The sequence below is a fragment of the Motacilla alba genome, chromosome 9 (assembly GCF_015832195.1).
Source record: "Motacilla alba alba isolate MOTALB_02 chromosome 9, Motacilla_alba_V1.0_pri, whole genome shotgun sequence".
Taxonomy (NCBI): Eukaryota; Metazoa; Chordata; class Aves; order Passeriformes; family Motacillidae; genus Motacilla; species Motacilla alba.
The window spans coordinates 5,825,100-5,849,547 of NC_052024.1; the positions used below are offsets into that span (position 1 = coordinate 5,825,100).

The 24,448-nt window shown below is 51.0% G+C and overlaps 1 protein-coding gene across 1 annotated transcript; it reads left to right on the forward strand.

Annotated features, from left to right (window-relative positions):
- The first annotated feature begins 3,043 nt into the window (after positions 1–3,043).
- On the forward strand, positions 3,044–23,743 carry C9H3orf70 (chromosome 9 C3orf70 homolog). Its single transcript, XM_038145569.1, has 2 exons — positions 3,044–3,379; positions 20,557–23,743. The coding sequence occupies exons 1-2, from the start codon at positions 3,205–3,207 to the stop codon at positions 21,108–21,110; spliced, it is 729 nt and encodes a 242-aa protein (XP_038001497.1). The 5' UTR covers positions 3,044–3,204; the 3' UTR covers positions 21,111–23,743.
- Positions 23,744–24,448: the final 705 nt, after the last annotated feature.

Here is a 24,448-nt window from a genome sequence, read left to right on the forward strand (position 1 = left end):
GGGCAACCACAGCTCCTTGACCCTCAGCCCTGCAGGGCGGCCTCATCCAAAGCCCTTGGTGCCTGCTGACAAGCAGCCCACGCAGCAACCACCAGCCTGTTCTGTGAGATTTGGTAAATTGTTAAGAGTCTTGCACAGTCTCCATCAGCTCAAATGCACAGTGATGCCAGAAATATCCCCATGAGTGAAATGTATCTTCATTTAACAGGAGAGAACACAGCCCCGTGCAGAGGAGAAATTCATAACCACTTGGTACAGGATTAGTTTTCTCACCTGTCTTTTTAAACCAGTTAACCATTTTCACTCAGTAGGACAATATCTATTAAAAATGTTTTCCAGGTAAAACCATCCCTACAGGTGAGGAATGTCCACAGCTCCGCACACTTGCTGCATGTCTGACTATTCCAAGCTATCCATGAGGCTAGGTTATACAGTCCTCTGGCACAGTGAGGCTGTGGTGACACACAATGTGAGCTGGCTCCAGTCCATCCTTAATCCTTGGGCCCTGCTTTTGCTTTCATGTGGTGTCTGGCTGCATGTCTGTGCTTTCTGCACAGCAGGGTGCTTGCTCTCAGTCTGAGGAGATTCAGTGTCGGCCCTGCGAGCACCCGCACCCGTGGCCTCTCTCATGCAGCTGCAGGATTGTTAGATATCTTTAATTAAGTCAGTGAACTCTGCCAGTGCAGCAGATGCCTCCATTAACTGCTCAGCCGCAGGCATTGTGCAAAACAGCAGCGAATGGGAGTGCACCGAAGGGGAGGATTGCCTTAGCTTTGATCAGAGTCCCCTGCAGCACTGGCCCTTCAAAGGGAGGCAGAGAGCTCCCTGCCTGGGGCTGCTCAGAAGTGCAGTCCTGCAGCGCACGCCCAAATTGGATGGGGCACTTGGGTCTTGCCAGAAACACCTACCCCTCTTTCTGTAACCCACACTTCACCTTCCTTCTTTATTTCTTTTGAGCAGAAAGTGATCTGACAGCCCAGGCTGGTTTGAGAGCAATTCTGGGAGTGAGACAGTGCTGGAGAGGAAGGACTTCGTGCCAGCAGGTAGAAGTGCCAGTCCTCTTTGGGCCAGGGTTCTCTTGGGAGCTGAGTTGCATCCCTCATTTGCTGCTGGCAGGCTCCAGGGAACAAGGGGACATCAGGACAGTGTCAAAGAAACACCTGGATTTGCAATCAGTTTCTCCTCTGCTTGCAAACAGCTGAGCAAGGTCCTAAATGTTTGCAGATTTCAGTGGGATTTCTGCAAAACGAAGGCAGATAAGCCTCCAGGAGTATCCGAATACTCTCCAGTGTAATAAACACTGGAGACATTTAAAATGTACAGGCCTGTGAAGGTCTCCCACTCCTAGTGACCAGTGCCAAGGGAGGCTCAAAGCCCCTGCTCAGTGCAACTGGGCACCCATCTCCTCCCAGACAGGCTGAGTTTAATGGTGCAGCCATTCCAGATCTGAGAAGGTGAGGGCACAGCTGGGACACAGTCATGTGGCACTGAGGAGGGGACCATGGATGAGCAGGAAGGACCAGCAGCACTGCAGAGACCAGGTCTGCACTGCAAGTCAGGGATCACAGTCAGAGGTGGTTCAAAACCTCAGCGCAACTCTGTGCTCTGCAGCTATGACCCGCATCCTTTGGTCTGACACATAAAATGTGGAGCTGATCACAGCCAGACAACAGCAACTTGGCTGTTCTTAAGCCCTTCTTATTGGCAAAAAACAAATGGTCCTCTCAGCACACCTTCAGGACAGTGTACAGGATGGGGACACCTCTGGGATCTATCCAAGGACAGACCCCCAAATGAGCTGTTTGGGAATATTCTGGAGAACACAGAAAAATAAGTATGTTTTGACTGTTTCTGTCATAGAGCTATTGGGTATTGTACAAAGATAAGGGACGATGAAAATGACCATTTGGTTTCTGTTCTAACAGAAAGCTGACTTCAACTCCCAGTGCTGAGCAAAGCAGCAATAAAATTGCAATTTTCTTTCAAACATAGCAGGGAAACAAGTCCACCACCACACTTAGGAAACAAATAATGTAGCCAGGGCTCAAGATAAATCCAAACTTGAATTTTGGCCTAAAGATATAATTGTTGGAAAATAACAATATACTTTTATATGTTTATTAACCAAAATTATAACTACTGATTCTTTTACAAAATGAAAGACAAAGTTTATCACGTTTTGTTTGGTTTTTTTTAATCACTGTATGCTTAGAAAGAAATGGGTTTCTGAATTAGATTAAATGGCATGATGAAAAAAAGAAACCAAACAACTAAAGCCTGCCTGTGCTGCGGGCCACCTGTGCAAGCAGCTCAGTGTCCTGCTCCGATGGCTGCAGGGGTGATCTGTGTCCACCTGGCTCACAGACTAGCAAAGAGCTGCACGCTCGGAGCGCCCCAGATCGCTTGTAATCGGGGCTGCTTGCCTGCTGCCCGCACTCCCCGGAGGCTGCTGTCCAGCGCCAGAGTCCGGACCCTTTTATCAGTCCGGTGGTGTCTGGAGAGGAGCTCCACATGGCCGGGGGAGTGCTCGGGGGAGCCTGGCAGCCGGCCCACAGCCCTGCTGGGAGCCCGGCTCACTCTCCCGGGGCTGCTGGCCGCTCCCGCCCGTGCGCTCCGGCCGCTGCGAGCGCCTTGGGAAAGCAGGGAAATCTCACAGCGGCGGCCCTCAGCTGCCGGCAGCGCCCTCAGGCACCGTCCCGGGCTCACCCCGCCGCGCAGGGCAGCCCGCGGGTCACCCTCCCAGCCAGCCGGGGGACACACAGCCACGGGGGGCGCAGCTGTGAGGAGTACGGCCATCGCGGGGCACGGCCGCCAGGGCACATCGCCATCGAGGGCACGACCATCGTGGACACAGCTATGAGGGACCACGGTCACCGCCGGGCACTGCCATCGCGGGGCACGGTCATCGAGGGACAGAGCCATCGGAAGGTACGGCCATCGGGGGACAGCGCCACCGGGCGCCGCAGCCATCGGGGTACCGCGGGCGGTGCTGCGGGACCGGGGCGGGGCAGGGCGGGGCGAGGCGAGCGGCCGGGCCCTGCCCGCGGCGCTGCCCCCGCGGCGCTGGGCGGGCGGGCGGTCCCCGCTGCGGCTCGGCGCCTTCTCCTCCTCCTTCTCCTCCTCCTCGTCCTCAACCTCCTCCTCCTCCTTCTCCTCCTCCTCTGGCCGCTGCGGCGCGGGGGCTGCGGGCGGAGCGGCGGCGCCATGAGCGGGGCGGCGGCGGCGAAGAGCGAGAAGCTGGACGAGGCTCAGGCGCTCGCCCGCAGCTGCGCGGGCAGACCCGACTTCCAGCCCTGCGACGGGCTCTCGCTCTGCGCCACCCACAGCCACGGCCGCTGCTTCCGCCTGCACTGGTGCTGCCACCTGGGATGGTGCCACTGTGAGTGAGGGGGCGAGGGAGCGGGCGGGGGGTGCGCGATCCCGGCCGTCCCGAATGCCCTGGCGGTCCCCGCGCGCTGCTTCGCCGCCCGTCCCGTTCTGTCCGTCCCGTCCCGTCCCGCGGCCAGGAGCAGCCCGCTCCCGGAGCTGTCCGTGCCGAGGCGGCCCCAGTGGGACTCTGACCTCGGGTGCTGCTTCCGTAGGAGCGGCAGCGGCGATGCCCGGAGAGTTCTCTCGGGGCCTGGAGTCCCAGTGCCCCTCTCCCCCGTGAGCCGGCCAGAGGGTGGGCTGTGGCATTGGCTGGGCACCGCTGTCCTTTGCACCAGCCACTTCATTCTCGGTGCTAATGGTTTTCTTTTTACAAGCATAAACCCCTTTGAGCGGAGAGGTAACTGCTTTAGGCTATATATAGCAGATAGCTTCAAAATCCAGTATTGAGCCAACTCTAGTGAAAAGGCGCCCGACGACTTTAATATCAGTATTCAAGATCCTGATGTATCTAATCATGGAGGCTGAGATTGAACTGTGGATGTCCAAACATAGTTTGATGAATAATTAATCACATAGAGCCTTGAACAGCAGGCTTTCCCAGCAGCGTGTTGATGCGAGGTCAGGAAATGGTGATGGAGCAATGTACTTGGGTCGTGTTGTGTTCTGGAGATCTTAAAGCTTGGATGGTCAAGGTTAACACAGGACCCTCATGTGAGGGTTACTTGGTGCTGCTGAAGGTGTCCCTGGATTCCTGATATCCCATTCTCATTTTAAATCCATTGCCATCTCTCCTTGCAATTTAGTCACCTTCATGGATTCCCCTTCACTCAGACTTTTTGCAAATTTTGTTTCACAGGGAAAGGGGGCTGCCCCAAAAGCCAGTTTTTCTATGAATGCAAGATTCTATATCAATTAAATATGCATTTCAGGAATTTTGCCTTGATTTGGGATTTATTTGAAAGCCATTCAGGACAAAAGGTTTTCTTCTGTCTGTGCCCTGAGTACTGTGTGGCACAACTGGCTGTGTGAGAAGGTGCCACAGTCTCCTGTTGCACAGGGACAGGGACAGTGGTGTTTCATCAGTAACACAAAGGTTCTGACCTAGATTCTTCCCAACATTTCCCCTCAGTTTTTTGTGGCCACCATCAAGATATAAAAGTTTATGAGCAGTCTGGATCAGAGCTCAAAGTGGTGCTTATAAACTGGAGATGTTACCCGAAATCATCTGGGAATGGTCCTGGGATGGGGAAGTCAAACATGGAACTGAGAACACCTGGAGAAGCGATTGCAGAGAGGAATCTGGGGATTAGGATGGATCACAAACTGCCTGTGTGTCAGCAGCAGAAGGGCTGTGTGGCAGAAAAGCCAAACCCAGAACTCCAAGCTTTGCTTTGGGATGCATTACCAGGAGCATGGCAAGTGTGCAATTTAATTAGTCTCTTCAGCTCAGTGATGAGGAAACCAGGCTGATGGGCTGAGCTTTGAGCGTTGCACTTTATAGACCTGTAGGAGAACTGGGGAGGGGATCACAGAGATCAGCTGAGAAAAATATGCTTTACAAGGACGTGCAAAAGAAGGGGTTGTTTGGGCTGTAAAAGATTGAGGGAGGGAGAAAGGAAGGGCTGATGAGCTTTGCAAAGTGTAAGGTACCCTTGCAGAGCAGCTGTGTTCGAGTCTTCCTCTGCACACTGGTGGCAGATAACCAAGTATCTCTTACCTGTGACCAGGAGAGTTCAGGTTTGGATATGGGAAAATGTCATAACTAGAAAGAGAAATGCAGCAGGGGAACAGAGTACTTGAGAAGGTGAAGAGTCATGGTCCTTCAGGGAAGGCTTAGACTGATGTCTCTTAGGCATTACATGGAGCTGCTTCCCTCTGGGAAAGACCACTTGAGATCCCATCCAACCCTTTGCTTCAGCGTGGCAATTATAAGATTTAAAAATAGTTACAGCATTTGCAAAAAGTACAGACTTCCTTCTCAATGCCTCCTTTATGGCTAAGGGAAAGTTAAGATACTTTTGCCTCAAGAAAGCAGGATTTTAAATGGAAGATTTTAAAGGAAGTCACACACTCCACTGCCTTGTTTAATCTTCTGAAAGCCATGGTGAAGCGCGCTCCCTTCTTGCCCCTCATTTCCTAATGCAAATTTCAGAGCTAAGGAGCTCTTTGTATCCTATTCCTGTGGAATGAGTTGAGTTGGACTTAAAAGGGGTAAGAATGAGGTCTATAATGGGAAATTGTATAGAGGTCAGAGATGTAATTAAACAGTATTGGGAGTTACCTTGCATAAACGCAGTGCTGTAATACTGACTTGGGAATCCTCAGAGGGTTCTTGAAAGTGCTTTTCTGTGACTCTTAAGAGCTGTATTGGGGAACAGGAAACTCTACATCAATTAAAAGGGCCATTGAAGTATTATTTTCCATCAGTGGCCAAGGTCCTCGAGAATGTCAACTCAGTTAAGTGCACTTACACTGAGAAATTACAAAAACTCACCATGCCATGATGAGTAGATTGTCTCCTCATGTGTATTCAGGATCACATCTGCTTACTTCAGTGACAGGAGCAATTTAGCGTTGCAGAGCCACTTGGCTACAGAGGGAATAACTGAGAAAGAGCCCAGCCTGAATTCCCAGAGCCATTGTGGCTGGCGTGCTGGGAAGTGAGCAGTACTGGAGGGGCTCTCTTTACCTCTGATGTGTCTCTGTCTGTAAAATGGCAATAATAGCTGGCAGGGAGATCAGAGACTGACTGGTGTATCCAAACAGCTCCAAGAGCCTCAGCTGCCCTGGGTGCCTGCATGACTCGTGTGTCTAAGGCTGGAGTTCATTTTAGGTCCTTTTCAGTCTGTTCTGGGCTCAGTGGGGAGCAGATTTCCCAGTGTGGTGTTTCTCTAATGCGCTCCCGTGCATGGGGAGCTCTGAACCCAGGTACAGCCTCCATAAGAGGTGCAGGATGGGTGTGCCTGGGGCTGGGATGGGAGGGTGCTGGGGTGCCTCGGGTGTCACTGGAGCTGCCGGGCTCTGTCCAGGAGTGCAGGAACACTTGTCCATGCTGCTGTCCTGTCCTCAACACCCCTCCCCTGGGTGCTGCCAGGAGGCTGTGCCGACTCCAGTCTCCATGTGGATGCAGGATGAGGGCTCAAGCCTCGGAGTCCTTTTCCCAGCAGGGAAGAAGGTGTTGGCCCAGGAAGTGTTTTTGACTTCAGCCCCTGTGTTTGTCCCACTACACATTTCTCCTGCTTGCTCTGTGCCCTGTGTGCATTCCCTTTGCCACGGTGGCAGCCCCCCTGTTCACCTTCCTCCCCTCTGACAGCCTTGGGAGGTTTTGTTTATTAGATGCAAGCTGAGAGCCTTAAATTACTCTGATCTACTTTTTCCAGAGCCAGAGAAAACATGCCAGAGGCAGGTCTGCAGCAAGGTGCCTGCCTCCCTTTCCTCACCTCGGGATTTCCACTGCAGCTGTGATTTGCAGTGATGCTGGCTGTGAGGCTGCTGGCTCTGAGGTGGTACCTGCTTGTGTCAGAAAGGATCAGATCCTGGGGGTTGCATTTGTCCTGACCTGACAGCAGGACTTGGACTTTTGCTAATTTTACTTCCTAAGAATTAACTGTGAGAGAAGGCATCATGCTTGATACAATTAAGAGCATTCTCTTGCAACTGGGTTCATTTGTAATCTGAATATCTTGCATTGTGTTAAACACCCTGCAAACCCCTCGGTACATTATGCTGCAATTATCAATAATACATGATGAATCGTGGTTCCACAGCAGTTGCATCAATAGACAGAAATTGTGCCACCTTGTATTAGCCTTTCTGTGCTTCCCCCCCTGCCCCGATTCAGCATCAAAAGAGCAAGCTTTTAGCTCCTTAAAGCCTCTTGCATATCTTGTATTGAAAAGTAAATGCAGCAAATAAATTTCAGTTCCACCGCTTTTACAGGTTCAGCGGTTTGGAACCTTTACAAGAAAACAAACCAAGCATGGGGAAAGCGCGAGATCTCTATTGGGGGGCCAGGAAGGGAACGTATTGCTAGGCTCAGGCAAGGAACAAAATCGTGGTGGCAGGAAAGGTTTTTAAAAATACACCTGCTCTCCCCCCTTGCAGTTTGCTGGGTGGTGGATAGCCCTTGCAGGTGTGCCTTGGATTAGTTTCCTGCCCCCTGGCATGCATCACAAATTATGGCACTGCTCGGCTGGAGTTTGCAGCCAGACCTGGCAGGTTCTGCATGAGGTCGGGCAGGCCTGGCAAGAGATCCAAGGAACTGTCATTTTCAGCTAAGAGGAGAAAATGGGTTTGTGTGATGGGTGGCATGCCACAAAGGGCATGTGTTTGCTGTGTGGTTTTGGGGAGAAGGGCTTCTCTAAATTTGGTCATGCTAGCAATATTCTGGGAATGTAGAGCTGGAGTACATTTACACTTGTTGTTCACCTGAACAGGCAGCCCAGGGTTTCCCTTGGCTCTCAGAGCTCCATTGCTTCCTCTCAGTGTCGGAGGGCACGCAGCAGAGGCACAGTCCCTGTGATTGGGGTCTCATCAGTGCCAGCGGTGGGCTGGCCAGGGGAAGGGGCTATCCCTTATCCACTGCCCACAGCTGCAGGCAGGGAACGAGCCAAATCAGCACAGTCACTGCACCTGGGCGTGCTCTGAGCTGATACTGCTCCGCACGTTCTTCTCTGCTTGAGTCACTAGTGGCTTTCTTTTATAACATTTTAAAATGAAGGCATTTGTTGTCTGTCTCACAAAGCTGGTGAAAGTTCTCTGTCAAGGCCATCCTTGATTGCACGTCTTCCAGGGAGAAGATGTAATGTGTGTCCATGGCAGCTCCTGCCTCCTCTCTGGCAGGTACACACCTGGCCCAGGTGCAGGCGTTTTCCCCTGCCACACAGAGATGTGGGCAGCATTTCAGGATCTCTGTGCACACCAGCAGCATTTCCAAGGTGTCTCTGCCCTTCTCCAGCCACAGAAGCCATCAGCAGGGGCTCTGACAATCTCCCAAGCCCGTGTAATTATTCAGAGCCCAGTCTGCCTGTGGGAATTGTGAGGAGGGAATCAGTGAGGGAGCCCTGCTTTCCTGTGACAGAGCTGGTAAGTGAGCTGAGATGGTATGGGGAGGAATTCAGGTGCATCCTGATAGGGTGTGGGGGTCTAAAGAGGAGCTGTGCCTGCCTGTAGCCGGTGTCTGTCGATCCCTGCATGTTAGAGGAGCAGCCACAGCCCTGAAGTGCTCTGCAGCACAGCATACACTGTACATCTCCAAAAGCCTTGCTCTTATTCCAGTGGGTTTTCCTTCTGTTGTTTTTTGGTGGCTGTAAAACTCATTTCCACATCCAGGAGGGAGCAGAAGGGCAGCAGTGCTCCAGTGCTCTGTGTGTCCCTGCCTGCAGACGGTGATGTGGACTGGAAGCAGCCAGCCGGGCAGTGGGGATGGCAACTTGAATTTCCAGCAGTACTGTTCCACAGGGCAAAACTATATCCTAATGATTGATTTGTTGGATAAACAGGGAAAGGGAGTTGTAACATGCTTCTGTCTAAAATTTTGAGTATTTGGAGGAGCTCATACATTTTTCTTAATGGAAAACTCTTGTCTAAAAGTGGAATGGAGTAGTGGGGCTAGGAGCAGTAGGGCTGGGAATTCCCAGAAAACACAGCTTGGTCTAGAGGGAGAATGACACAAATCCTGGGACAAATAGGCATTTTTAATTTACTTCCGCTATGAAAAGGATTTGAACATTCATCCTGTTAAGTCCATGTATGGACAGAATGTTTGTGCACGGAGCAAGGCATTATGCTGAGTGCCAGGCAGGAGATGCAGAAAGGTGGATGTTGCAGCTTGTAATGGGAAACGACTTTTAATGAGGATTTGTTGCCTGTGGCTGTGCAAGATCTTCTCTTCACCTGTATTTTGAAGAGCTATGATATTCCAGCTTCGTTTCACTAAGCTGTACGCAACCAAGGAAAGAATGTCAGCTTAATATATTCTGAAGTGTTACTCTAAGGGAAAACACTGCCAGTTTTTATGGCTGCACCATTCCAGACCTGGATGGGATTTTGTTCCTTAGGTTTTAATTATAATCTGGAAATCACAGTATGAATGTACCATTGATAAGAGAACACACACGTGTCAATTCCTTGTACCCTGTGGGAATGTCAGAGCCTCTGGAAGAACACGCTGCCATTCATTTTGAATCCTTACTATAATGTTTAGAGACATGCATGTTCTGCTATTATTAACAGAGGTGCAGATATCACTTAACAGAGTTAGACCACTGGAAAATCTCTGAATTCAGGCTACTTGCTTAGTGTGTCTCATAGGACTAACTCCTGTACAGCTCAGGCGTGATTGAACAGAAATCACTGTACTTCTTTCTCCAAAAGTCAAAGGGACCTCTGTACCAAAACACTTCCTGCCAGCCAAAATCTCTTTGTCATCCATTACTATGAGGCTGTTTTGTTATCTGTCTGTCCACCTGAGAGGCATAATTCACAAAGAATTTTATCTGCTTGCCCCAAACTCAGTGATCTGCTGGTAAGAGCCTCTTAGAGTGGCAGATAACTAACACCCTTCCTCTGTGGCTGCTTGAAGAGTTAAGTGCTGATTTTGAGAAACCTGAAAGGACAAGGCTGGGGATGTTTCCTACCAGAAGCAAGTACTTCTGAAGAAAAAGTTCATTAATCTTGTGTGTCATCAGCTGGTGGGGTTGTCTGCGAATGCAGGGTGTCCTGAACCCTGCACAGTGATGGCTGGGCCTGTGCTCCTGCTCAGAGGGCTTCCTGCTGGTGAGAGGCTGCTGGCACTTTTGTCACTGCAGAGGAACAGGCTAAAGATAAAATCGGCATGGAGCACAGTGCCTGTGGCGAGCGTGTGGCTTCCTTCCTGGACTCTGCAGGTGAGGGAGTCTGTTTGCCAGCCCGGGTCTGTGAGCCTGCTTAATGCCAGTGCCCGACGCAAAAGTGCCTGCTGTCACATCATCCTTCCCCTTGTGGATCTTGATGGATGTTTCATGGGTCTTAACTGGCAGCCTGTGGTCACAGCCTTGCATTGTCCCATGAGACTGAGTCACAAGGTTGTCATCGCTGTGACTTCCATCCTGCAGGTCTGCAGAGCTGACACTGCTCAGGTCTGCTGGAAGCACTGAAGGGGCCTCTCAGGTGCTTGGCACAGCACCTCCAATTTCCTGGCAGCACCTGTGTGCTCATCAAGAACACGTTTTGTCACGGCTCGTGTTGCTGCAGCCAGCAGAGCCGGGCTTGTAGAGCAGGGGCATCTTGGGGTGTTCTTATGTAATGGCTCTCCGTTTAACCGGTGCTGCTGTACACTTCATGACTCACTGCCAGCCTTGGTAACTTATTTCTGCACACTGCTGAGGCTCTACTAGAAATCTGTGTTTCTGTAAAGGATAAAAAGCAAAATGCTTTACTCACAAACAGTGTAAGATGTTCCCAAACTCCCAAGAGCTGTGACAGTGTGGGCTTAGCTGCTGATGGATGGCACAAGCTTATACTAATGCAAAAGCTGGTTGACAGTAGATTGGATTCCAGGTGGAGCATCTCTCTCTCTGCATATAAAGTGACCCTGCTTTAATGTGTTGTGGTTTTTCTTCCAGCACCTCTATGAATTTATCTGCCCACAAGATACAGAGTATGTTTTCATAATGGCTTTGATTCTTCCACTAATCAATTTTTATGTAGTGACTGATCACAGAACTCAAGAAGTGCAGTTTGTGCCATTTGGAGATGTTTTTGCCAATAGTTGAGTATATGCACATAGAGGGAAGTCAAAAATCTACTGGGAAAGTGAAAATTGATTGCTTGGCAACTGGGTCTTGTTTTTAACATAGCCACACTTTAATTTAGGCCATGTAACAGTTGGAATTTATATGTAACCTACGTTGTAAAACAATTTCAGCAAGAGGCATGCATTTGTATTCTTGTTCTCACTGGTGGCTGCGGAGCTCGAGAGCCCACACGTCTGCTCTCGAAGCTGCTTGTTTGGCTGTGTGCTTGCACCCAGCCCTGAAATGACTCCCTGCTGTGCCAGGCTCTGTGTGCCAGGCTCTGTCTGTCCCTCTCGCTGCCACACATGATGCTGGTGCTCACCTGTAACTGTTGCAGGCAGGGTGCTTGGCTGTTCCATGCTGTGTAGCTGCCTGGTTGGGTTTCAGTGCTTTCCCAAGCCTAAGCCCCACTCCAGGTGTTTGCACTCACTCACTCACTCACTCCCTCCCTCCCTCCCTCCCCTAGTCCCTGGTGAAAGGCTGGGGCAGCATCAGGTGTGCCAGCGTGGACCGACCAGCTCTTGCAGCCTTCCTGCAGTCCACCAGCATTAGCCCAGCTGTAGGCAGGGCAGGTGGAAGGAGACACTCACCTTTTGTTTTGTTTTTCCTCCCTGTGCCACTAGACCTTGATCTGCTGGCACAGGAACCATTCTGCAGCTGGTCCTGTGGGATCTTGCCTCTCTGGATGTGAAGCCGGGGGCGATGCTCTCACCTCTGCCAGCACTGGCTCACAGCAGAGGGCTGTTTGTGTTCCCAGCTGTGCTGTCCAGGTGCTCCCAGTCACTTGCCTGCAGTGGCATTGTGTGACACAATGGCTCAACGTGATACCCACCTGCTCCATCTCCAGTGGTGGTACTTGGGCTTCTATGTGTTGATGCAGAGCATTGCTGGATCCCAGCATCCCCCAAGGGGAGCACTGGTGCCCATACTTGCGCTCCTCAGCTCCAGGTGATGATGTGTTGTGTGCACAAGCAGGGAGAGCAGTCCTTTAAAATCCCCAGAAATGGGTTCTCTAGAGGCTTGTGATAGAAATAACTTGGTTTGAATGGCGTGTGAATGGAGATGTGCATGAGGTGCCAGGAACAGCGCTGGGTTAACAGCGTGTGCTGGGAATAAGGACCCTGTTCCCAGCACTGGAGCTGAAGGACATGTCCAGCCTGAAGGCTTCTGCTCCCACGCAGCAACTGCACAGATGATGTGTCAGCAGATCCTGGCTTCTGGCACAGGAGGGGATCTGCACAGGTACAGCACATCCCATCCCATGGGCCATTGTTTCTCCCATCACCCCCCAGGAAAACACTGTGGCCACAGAGATGTGTCTATTCCAAGCTGTGAATCCCAACCTCCTGCCCCAGCTGTCCCCTGTGGGTGCAGGTCTTTAGAGAGGACTTTTCCTTCAAGGACCTGGTGAGCTGTTCTGCTTATTTGAGAATTCCCAAGAAAGCATTCCATTGTATGCAGAGGCTCAGGGTGCCCCCCTGCAGCACGTACCACACACCTGAAGACAACTGGATCTTGTGTCTGCAGTCCCTTTGATTTCCAGGCAGTACCATGGTCTTCTGGGTAGTTTGACATGGAGCTGTGCTTATGTTGCTTTGTTTCCCTGTCAGTACACTGACTAGAAACTATGGGCTGCTGAAGCTTGAGCAGATGGTGCTCAGGGATGGGGTTGTAGAATAAATATTTAGCACTAAGCCATTTTTTGCTATTTTCTCTACTGAATTTTAAAAATATCTAGTGTAACTTGGGGGATAAAATTTCTCAGTGGAATGTGTAAGAAGTGGCTGTTCTGGCCTTTGGGGGTGGGCTTGGAAGGGATGTTGGAAGATGAATATCCTTGGATTCAGAGCTTGAGTAGTGTTGCCCAGCTGCTGTGCTGGCAGAGGTAACCAGGGCTGTGCCAGACTTTCCATGCTTGTGCTTCGGTGTTTCTGGAACCCAGCAGGGAGCTGGGGTTAGTAGCTTTGGTATGGGTGACATTCTCCAGCTACTGAAAGGAAAGAGCTCCTCCAGAACAGACACGGGGCGTGTGCTGCGCTCACTGCCTTGTTGAGTGCTGCTATTCTGTTCCCTTGCAATGGTTAGTGAGCAAATACGGCCCCTTTAAGAGGGTTTATGGCTGCATCTCTCAAGCCTTCAGGGTTGCTTTTTCTTTAAGTCCAGTAAATCCATGTAAGCAATGAGAGTAAAGAGCAGGGATGATGGAGGAAGCTCCAGGGTCTGTTTGCATTTAAGCGTTACCTGCTCTTAAGCTCATGTGCACAGAAACTCCTCAAAGGCTTAGACAGCTCACAGCATGTACTGTCATGATCCTTTTTGTATTTAAAACAGATCAAGACAAAAGGGCATTAAAATACAAATTTTATGAGGACAAACTTCCTGATTTTTTTTCCCCCCTCTGTGCTGGTTTCCTGTGAAAAGCGTCGAGTCAGGGGCTGGCACAGCTGTCTGGCTGTACAGCAGGGAAGGGAACACCTCCACAGGAGAGAGCTGGCAGCTGTCTGGAATTGCTCCTAGGCAGCCACTGCCAAAACATCGCTGGACTGGTTCTTCCCTGTGCTTGGATGGGGTCTGCAATGGGATGGATTCATTAGTGCTCAGATGGAGGTGCTTCTGTGAGAAGGAGCTGTTTGCAGTGATCAGTTCTGTTAGGGCACAGCCTGCCAGCCTTTCCTGCTGCACTTCCAGCCTGCTCAGGTCCTGGTGCGTGGCTGCTTTTTCTGTTGTTCCTTTGCTGAGTTGATTTGTGCCCTTGGAGTCTCTTCTGTGATCCCTTACTGGGCCTTCTATTTCTGCCAGAATTCCTGCAGGTATGTGGAATGTTCGGTTTGTATTCCCCACACTAGAAATTTGTTTGAGCAATCTCAGTGCTTTTTCAAAGTTGTTTGGACAAAGTACAAGGCAGAAATATCACTTGCACCAAGGTGCTGCATATCTTCATCTACAATGCTTCTTCAAGGTGGACAATCATTTCAGTTTTGCCTTATTATAACCACCAATGGCCCAGTTCAGCTCTACTTGAGCCTGTCAATCTGGCAGTGCCTCAGTGTCCTGAAATGTTTTCCATTTCCTCTGGTGGCTCATTCCACACCTTTTGTTCACCATGCAGCCTATGAGGATTTGCTGGATATGGCATGATGTCTATTCCACACATCACAAAGAAGTGCACACTGGGCGAGCAGTGCAGTTTTTCACATGTGCCATCTGTAAATGTGCTCTGGGTTTCTCCTTCCATTTGTTCTCACCCCTCTGGAAAAGTTACTGTGTTCTCAGTGTAGTTTGGAGTTGTGATAGTCCTTGACAAGTATTTATGGTAGGGCAAGCTTTGTTTGCAAGGGTTTGTTGTTCCAAGCTGTGCATGTAACTGGAGAGAGGAGGAGGAGAGCCAGAGCAGTCATTCTGTCCACTGTTCAGCTGGCAGGGCTGGAGGGCCATGGCCCCAGGTAGGTACTCAGCCCAACATCACACTTCCTGATGTAATTCCACTCTGCTGGGCACTTGGTAACAACAGGTATGGTGGGCACCTCCAGCAGGCTGAGGATGCTGAGTGCCCTCCATAAACCTGTCCAGGATTTGTAGCAAACTTTGCCTTAGGCTCCCTTGCCCCAGGGTTCCGCTGTGCCAGCCGTGAATCCCTACCTGGTTTCTTCCCGTGCCCTCTGGCTGGGCTGGCAAACCTGTGCCATCCACTGCCCTGGGGGGCCCTGGAAGCCCAGGGGCATGTGACAACCTCTGTACTGTCCCAGGGCCACTGTGCCAGCACTGGCAGCAGGGCACCACTCCTGCTCAGAGCTGTCAGCACCTGCTAGAGAGCTGCACATCCACCTGGTGCTTCCCCAAGAGCCAGACTTGGCTCTCCTGCCCCACCCAGGAGATGTGGAATGAGTGCTGCCGGAAGAGCGCTCGGTTGTTCTCTGTCTCTTGTGTGAGGAAAGCCAGCGCTGGAGAAGCTCATCTGCAACGTTTCCACACACAGAACAGCTGTGCAGGGAGCTCTCCTTGGAATAATGCAGGTCCCCTCCAAGGCAGCGCTGTCTCCTGTCACACATGCATTATGAATGCTTCCTTTGCCTTCACTCCTTCAGAGCTGTGTGGTATTTAATTAGAGGGTTTTTATGTTCTTCATAGTGGGACCAATTCCCCTCCTGTGTGAGCTGAATTTTTTGGCAGGGTTGCGAGTGGCAATAGCAAAGTCTGGCACAGCTGGAGTGAGAATCCCATTGGACTTCACAAGGGGGGATTACTGGTGCTGTTACACAGGTGTATGTTCAGGCAGCACCAAGTCACCAGTATTTGGGGAGCAGCTCCCTGCTGGTCAACAGGACACATTCCTTCACACCCTCACTGGGGGCCTGTGGCTGCCAGGGACTGTGCCCTGGGGTCACAGCTCCAGTTCCTCTGGAGCACAGACCACAGCCAAAGGCATGGAGATTCCCCTGGGATCAGAGCCAGTTCACCTTCAGCCCACCTCTGCCTGGGACTTCCACAAGTGCTCAGCCCACCCAGGAGCAGTTCCTAAACAGAGCCAGGTCACGTTCAATAGCTGCCAACTAGCAGGCCTTTGTTAACCTTGCTGATTTTTGGAGATAGATGAGCTGGCAGATGGGAGGCTGTAGAAATATTTGTTCCAGCAGCTGCAGGGGAAAGAATACATATGAAAAAAAGCTTTTATCTTTTAGTTAATAGATGTCTAAATGCCTTGCATGTGAACAAATATCCATGGTACATATTGCTGACTTAGACTCATAACATCCACAGCTCTCTCTTACCATTTTCTGAAATGCAGAGCAATTTGTGGTGTTATTTATTAGGTCTAAGTCCTCCTTTTGAGAGGGTAAAATTTGAGAATTTGTTCTAGGAAACCTCCCTCCTGAAAGTTGGACTTATTTTTTTCAATATGTCAAGCACGTTAATGACTGTTAGAGGTAAACCAGAATGCTGGGATGGAGGAAAGTGGAAAAGAAAATTTTCCAGACACACCTCTGCTTATTTCATGGTTAAGTTATTTCATATTAGCCACAGAAATTGCTGCTGATTTGTGTCTGTTTGGTGAAGATGCATGCAGACTGCCCAATTAGCAAAAAATCAGAGAGAATGACCTCGTGGCTTGTTTCTCAAAGCTTGATTTGGGGTATTGGAAGCAGGAGGCTCTATAATACAGCTTCCAGTCAATCAGCCACATAGTTCTACTTATTAGTGCCACAAACATAAAAAATTTTCCAAGTTGCCTGAGTTTGCTGAGATGTGCAGGTGATGATAGAGCTCCCTGCTCTGCTGGATCCTGCCTTAGCCTGCTGGCAGGCTCACTGGAGGCACAGAGCCAAGGCTTTGGGGAACAGCATCCATCCGATTTGACAATAGGAATCCTATTCCTGTGCACAGAGCAACAGGGAGATGAGCACTGCCCAGCACTCACTTCCTTGGACATAGCTGAATAGTTGTTCTGCAGTTGAGTGTTGGCTGGAGTGTGTGCCAGGTCCCTGAGGATTTGGTTTGTGTGCTGGCACAAGGGCCAGCTGAAGAAACGGAGAAACAATCGTCCCTTTCTCGTTGTGCACAGGCTGCTGTCACTTTGAGGGGTCAGACAGAGCAGCAGTGTTGGTGGGGGATAATGCCCCGAGCACGGAGCAGGCTCAGGGGGACAAATGGTGAAGTGTAGCCTATAGACCTATTTCTGGGGTCTCTCATTTCATCATCTCACCTGTCAGCCAGTGGCTGTCATGGACAACCAAGACTTACCATGGCAGTCATTCTGGCAGAGCCTGATTTCACACTGTTTCCAGGAGGGGAGCAGGCTTTTGTTTCCCCTGAGCCCTTTTGCCACGGTGGTGGAAGTGCAGAGCCAGAAATGTGACACCTCTTCACAGCAGCTCTTAAAGTGCACAAACTTCCCAAACTTAAAGTTCCCAAACTTCTGCAAACGCAGCAAATTTCTTTTCACAGGATTTGGAATTTGATTTTTGGACATGTGTTTGACATGCAGTATTTTTCCTTCACCACCTTTCACACAGGCAGTGGTGGGGAAGTGACCCAGGAAACAACTTCGGATGTGGTGTCTTGTGTGGCATCAGTATTTGTGCAGAACACTGTCATTTACAGGAGTGTTCATCGGCACAGTGCAGTCACAGTGCTCCTCAACTGACTTGGAATAAATAGGCAATAAGTTCTGAGCTAGTGTATTGGAATGGAGCAGAATAGGTGCTCAAAGTACTGTTTTATCACAGACTGTTGCCAGCTGTTCAGAGTCAGCAAAAATATTGCTGTTGATTTCCACAGGTATTTGATCAGATTGAAATGGATTATAAGAAAACCTGGGGACTTGTGCTTCTAGGGGCATTTCTAGTGAAAAAGCCTGGCAATCCTGCAAGCTGCAGGGGTGGTGGGCAATCTTATTTCTAATTTCTGCATTTATTTTTCATAGACTGCATCCTGGCTGATGTGTTTCCATGCATTATGTAGGGTGTGGGATGGTAACAGAAGCTGTAAACTCAGCACTGTCTGCAATCCAGTCTGACAGTCCCAATTCTGAGTACCTGGTCATGTTTTGAAACAAGTTTAATCTGTTTAAAATTGCCTCTAAAACCAGCTAAGACTTGACAAACTTGTACCAGAATTCTAAAGAAATGTAGAAATCAGTTAATGTAGAAAATTCTCATTGCTGTGTGTTGGTTGGTTCCTGCTTTGCCCTGGCAGAACTTGTCCTTGGAACGTGAGGAATGTTTCAGCCCCTGTGAGGTCACACAGACAGGCTCTGAAATCCTGTGCTCTTAGCTTCTGCTCTGGAATTAGTGCCAGCAGGGCAGTCCTGAGACATGCGGGGAGCTGCTCTGTGTGGCTGCAGTGGAGGAACAACCAGCTGAGCTCCCAGCAGCTCCTTGGCTGACCTGGCCACTGCTCTTCTTTTCCCAAAAGGGGAAAAACAAACACCAAAAAAGTCAAACTGAGGAGTCTTTGCTTTACCATTCCATGCCCATGCTGTAAACTTCCTTGGCTTAAATACATTACTTTCTATTCCCAACATCCCTCAGCCTTCTGCCAGCACGTGGTGATGTTTGAAGTGGAAAAACAGTCCTGTTGTACACACACCTTTCTTCTTCATCTTTGTAAAATCTTCACTAGACCCTTCCTTGGACTCTTCAAACAGAGGCAGCATAGAATTGAGTTGAAGACAAGTTTTTCACCAGTATCTGGTTGTATTTTATCATTGGTTGTCAAAGGAGCCCACACAGAAGCCCTCCAAATCTATGGATAAATAAAGCATCGTGGTTTCAGGCAAGGGCAGGCTGCACTTCAGTTTCCATGAGCTGAATTTATCAGACACTATCCCAGCCAGCAGCACAGTAATCATCAGCTGTGGGGCTTTGCAAGGCAGTGGCATATTTAATGTTCACTAATTTCACAGAAGGATTTCTGGGAAGCAGCAGATGGCAGGAAGCCGTGGGCTGCTGCAGTTGCTGTAAGGGTGAGGAGCTTCCCAGGGAAGTTCTGTCCACAAGATTGGAGAAACCTCCGAGGGACACCATTGCTCAGAGTCGCCAGAATCAAGGATCTGTGTGCTGGGGAAGTGAGAGCTGTGCTCTGCCTGTGGCTGGAGCATGCAGCTGCTGGATGCCAACACTCGTTCCTCTGAGTCACAGCAGGTTTAGGAGCGACACCATGGTACAGAGATGGCAAGTGGAGAGGATGGCTTTGTGTTCTCTGTCATCCAGCCATCAGCAGACAGGGGGAAAGCTTGATTTCTTGTCACTGAGCTTTCCCCGTGGCTCTGCCAGCAATTACCATTGCACAGATCGTCGGGAGAAAACACTGGATGAGGTATTCGAGGAGAGCTGGTCAAAGCTGTTCACACACTTCCCTCTGCTGCCAGCTCTGTCTGCACTCTCCTCCCATGGCACACGGGTGGGCTTTTCCCTCGTCATGCCTGGAGCCTCTCCCACGCTCCAGAGCTCTTCCTTCGGTTCCATGGCCTTTCAGCTGTACTCCCCGTCCTTGGGCTACGGGGATTGGAAATCCCAGCGATTTTCACATGACCCGTTTCCCTTCCAGCAGCACTGCGGGGTGGGAAGAGCCTTCCCGGTGCTCGGGGTTCCCGGTGACGTCCCGGAGCTGGCAGAGCACAGGCTCTGCGTGGGCCCCGGAGCGCCGGCGGCAGCCGCGGCTGCCGAGAGCCGGCAGAGCTCTTCAGGGCTGGGGGGGTTTCCCGGCCCCAGGGGGATTCTCTGCTGCGGAGAGGCTTTGCAGGGAGAGCGAGCCCTGCCCTAGGGCTCACAGCAACCTGGTCTCGCAGATGTCCCTGCCCACGGCAGGGGGATGCGAACGCCGTGGTCTTTAAGGTCCTTCCCAAGGCGAGCCATTCCGCGATGTCCCAAAGGAATGGGTCATTCGGGGGAAAAGGCTACATCTACCCGTGAGCTGGAAACACACGAGCTCTGCCTTCCTTACTGCAGGAGCTTTCTGCCCCTCACCTGGACAGCTCCAGGCAGCCTCGCAGCCCCTCCGTGCTTTGGTGCATTTGCTGCCTCTGCTAAGCAGGATCTGCGGTGTGTGCAGCAAAACTCTGCCGCCAGCCCCACTACTCACAAGGCTTCTGGAAATTTGTGCTTTCCCAGCGGATGAGCCCCTGGGGAGACATGAATCTTTCAGAGGCTTCATGCAAATAAAATGCAGCATTTTACAGTCTTAGGAATAGCCTCGGGTTTCTCAGTTTTTCCTGACATAGTCCCAATTTTCTGCTCTCTTATTTATTTCTGTTAGTGAAGATGTTCAGTTCACACTTTGTTCTGCTCAATATAACCAACATAATCCTATTTGCTTACTACTTAACCAGATAATCAAGATGCCAAAAGCTTGGAAATTCCCTTATTTTCTGCCTTAAAAATTCTAATTGTAGTTATGTATGAACTTCTGGCTTATAATATGGAAAAACACGATTTAGTCCCCAAAAACAAAGAATGTGGAGTCACAGACAAGGAGACTCACTGGAATAATAGTAATATAATAAAATTTGGATCATTGTAGCAAAGATGTAAGCTAGAACTCACGTTATGTTCAGTGGGGGGAAAAAAGCCTCTGAGAATCTTGTCGGTTTTCTTTCTCCTAGAAAGCAGGGTGGCAGATTTGGCATCTTTCCCACTTCCTGGCTATGGAGCTGTGTCCTGGAGCTAATTCTCCAGAGTTAGTAATGTTCTACAGCAGTCCTCGAGGCAGGGTCAGGGAGGGGAGCAGCACCGGGGTACAGGAGGTTGTGATTACCTGCAGCATTGGGTGTCAGAGGATCCACACCTGGAGAGGCCACGAGAGAAGCAGCAGCTGCTGCCAGCAGAGAACTGTTGGTGGCGTCCAAGGGTGTCAACGTCATCACTTCTGTTCAAACTCAAAGACCTTTAAACGCTGCTCCTCTGTGTCCCCGCAGGTAAATACGTCTACCAGCCCATGACCCCCGTGGAGCAGCTGCCCAGCACCGAGATCCCCGTCCGCCCCCGGGAGTCCCCCAACACCATCCAGATCTCGGTGTCGCTCACCGAGCACTTCCTCAAGTTCGCTCCCGCCTTCCAGCCGCCGCTGCCGCCCGAGGCGCCGCAGTTCTGCACCATCGCCGACCTCTTCATCGACAACTACCGCGTCAAGTGCATCAACGGCAAGATGTGCTACGTGCAGCGCCAGCCGCCCGCCCCGCACAGGGCAAAGCCTGACGAGGGCTCTGTCCGCAACGCCTTAATCACAAAGGAGAGCAATACACCAAAACCAGAGCACTGCTCGTCCCCGTCCAGCTCTGAGGACTCCGGCATCAACGCGGTGGGGGTTCACTACATGGAGTCGTGTGACGAGGACACGGAGGGGGTGGCTGAGCTGAGCTCAGAGGAAGATTACAGCCCGGATAGCAGCTGGGAGCCGGACGAATGCCCGCTCCTGTCGCCCTCGCAGTGCGAGATGGAAGTGATTGAGACTATAGAAACCACTGTGTGACCACACAAGTCGGCGTCGGCTCAGTCCACTTCCTTCTCAGTAATGTTGCTTTTGTAGTATTTCTATTTTCTGTTTTTTCTGACAATCCCTTTTTTCCAGTGCACTTGATATTTCAGATTCCTGTCATGGGAGCGCGGTCACAGGACTTACATATGGTGAACTAGCAGCAGCCTGAGCAATTTTAACACGTTCTCAGCCTGATCAGCTCTCCCACGTCTGCACGTAAGGTAGTGACAAATCTTAAGACTTTTCTAGCAGAAATAGGCCCTTTCGTTGGTCTGGGTTACCCCACACACAACTTCTCACACGAGGACGTGCCACTTGAGATGTTTCCACCTGTCGGGTTCTTGGCAGGGGTCCCTCAGAGCATGGGGGGTGCACACCTGGAGCAGCAAACCGAGGTGCCCTTAGTCTTTCTCAAACAGCTACACGAGGCTCCTCCTGTTTCTGTCTGTCCTGGCACCTTGTCCAGCCTCTTCCCTAGTGCTGGTGCGACCTTCTCCGAGGCTGTCGGCACCACGCTTCCAGCAGGTTGGAATGGCAAGCTAGAGAATGCACAAAGTGCCTCCAACTTTTCTCCAGGCTATGCACCAAGCAGCAGCTGCTGAGGTAGGCCAGGCTCTGCAATCTCCTGAGAAGGCAGGTCTTGCTCTGGAGGGGGATGAGTTGCCTGAATCCACCTGGTCCCTTTTCTCTGCCTGGATCTTGGGAAGGGGGTCTGGCTTTTGCAGGTGGGCAGGAGGGGGAGCAGGCAGAGGTGGGGCGTGGCCATCTAACCAATACCACACTGGACTGGGGAGTACCAGGACAGGCGAAGGAAGCGACTACCTCCGAACACCCGCCCTCGGCTCCCCTCTGCCTCCTCCTGGGCTCTTTGGTGCCGGACACTCAGGACCAAATGGCCTCAGGGCCTGCATTTGCCTGAAGAATAACAAAGTTTAAACAAAAAGAATTTTACCAGCCACACCACTGTGTCGGCAGAGCTTGGGGACAGCGTGGAGATGCCCCTGGGAAGTGACCCATGGGCTCAGTGGCATGTGACCTTGTTAAAATAGAGCCTAAGGTCATTCTAGTGGAGAGAGGAGGCTTTGGCTCCTGCTCCATCACTCCCAGTCCAGGAGCAGGTTCGGAGCAGGGGTCCCTCACCCAGCTGGTAGTGGAGCTGTCTCACAGGAGGTTCAGTTTCAGCCCTGCCTGAAAACTGAAAAAAGAAAACAAACTGAAAAAAAAACTGAAAAAGGAAACAAAAATGTCCCTCAGATTGCAGCCAGCTCCATGGAGCTGGAGCCAGTAACTCCTGTGTTCCCGCAGCGGTACTGCCGTTCTTTGTGCAGTTGCTGTTTGCGTTTCAGAAGTCCCTGGTGAATCCAAGGCTGTAAAAACGTGTACAGTTAGTGACTGATCCTAGATTATAGTCTGTGGTAGAGGGTGGCTCATCTCTCACTGTATCCTGACAATGTATTCCCAATTTTATACACTTTGTAATCAGTATCTTTAGAAGACATTAGGCAACAGTGTGTGTCTGTGCACATGCCCGTCTAGGAGTTTCCATGGGTGGATATAAAGTAATGCTGTACTTTTTAGACTAAGACTTTCAGACAAAAATAATAGGTTTTATAGTTTTGATGAATTACATAAAAATGTGCAATGCTTGTAAAATGAGGAACTTGGGCCATTGCATGAATGGATACATTCTCACAAGGCACCTGAAAATACTCGGTTTTTTTGAGGGCATTTAACAAAGGCTGTAGTAAAACTAAATAGGATTTATTTTGTTTTTAAGGGCGGGGTTGTCTTTCTTGGCTAACTACAGTTTCTAACAACATTTTTGGTGTCTTTGGACCATTCAGACACATTCCATAGGTAGACGGAAACATGTATAAACCTACAGCATTTATTCATATTTAACCTTTCAATTGTAACCTGAGTGGAGAGCTGAACGAGCTCACTCTCATGCCGGGCCTCTGAGCTTTCCTCCTAGAAAGAGGAAGGCTCTTCCTCCCCAGGAAAGGCTTCTCCTTCCCAGGCAGGAAGGGTGGGCTGGCGCAGCACGGCCTTTCCCAAGGGCAGGGAGCTCCTCGCCAGTTCTCCCTGGGGCACCAAGGGCAGGGAACATGAGCAGGACACCCCTGCCCAGCAGAGCTCACCTTGTTTGCAGGCAAGCAGGAGCTGCAGCCCTGCCCGGGCACAGGCTGGGAGCGCGGTGACCTCGGGGGGTGCGGGTGGCAGAGACTCCACAGGGCCCACGGGGTCCCGTCCCCGTCAGGATCCATTCTTTCTTAACTGTAAGTAATTAGCAATACCCACAAGCTGTGAGTGTTTCCTACCCAGGATTTGTTCAGATGTCTTAAGCACAATAAGCTGCCTCTTCCTTCTGTTGTTCCTGGAAAATGTCAGCGGCGCTCTGGGGAGTGCCGGGGCTGCTGGAGAGCGCTGGGGCAGGGCCCAGCCGCGGGGATCTCCTGCTCCATCGCACACCCGGCTCCCAACGCTCCCGGGGAAAAACGGGCTCCTTCCTTTGCACAAACACGGGCGTGGCCGTGTTGCCGCAGCCATGCCCCGGGCTGGCTGCTCCCCCTGCCAGGGAGAGATGTGTGTATATTTCCTCTTGAATAAAATACTGAACAACTGGCCTTCTGCTTGTCCTAACTGCCTGTGTGCTTTCCATGCTAGAGAGAAGCACTGCGGGACTTCCAGCAAGGGAAGGGCTGCTCACAGCTTCAGGTGGCAGCCCCTGACACAGCCCCAGAGCCAGGCACACAACAGAAATAACCAAGGCCAGCACACCAGGCCCTGCTAAGTGCCGGGGCTGGTGGGCAGCCTCATGGCCCAGCTCTGACTCGTCTGGAAAGAGCTGCTCCAGCTGATGTGTGGCCAAATTCAGCTCCCTGACTTACCAGTGCCCAGGTGTGGCTGCAGGCTGGACACATGCCATGGTAGTTCTGCTCATGGGCAGGACACAAGCACACAAGGCACATCAGGGCACTGGCACTGCTCCTACCCAGGTGAGCTCTGCACAACACCTGGTGCTTCAGTGTTCCTTGGAGGCAGCTGTGCTGCTCCATGTTCCTGCCATTCCGTATGAGCTCTGCACAGATCAGCCACAGGAGTTCTGTGTGCAGGGAGAGCAACACCCACCTGGTGCTGTGCTCTGGGAGCAGCTGGGACCCCGAGGGCACCCCAAAACACCCAAGTGCCACTGCTAAAGTGAGCAGGGGGAAGAGGAGTGTGTGCGACAGCACCTTTTTTACACACACACTCCTCCCTCCCCCAACACAGGTATGAGGTGAGAGGAGAGGATTGAGCTTCACCCACAGGCACAAGACGTATCTTTCTCT

Bases quoted from the DNA above. Each gene is read 5' to 3' on its own strand.
- C9H3orf70 (XM_038145569.1), top strand. From the start codon at position 3,205: ATGAGCGGGGCGGCGGCGGCGAAGAGCGAGAAGCTGGACGAGGCTCAG. The intron at 3,380-20,556 runs GTGAGTGAGGGG...GTGTCCCCGCAG, and splicing joins CCACCTGGGATGGTGCCACT to GTAAATACGTCTACCAGCCC.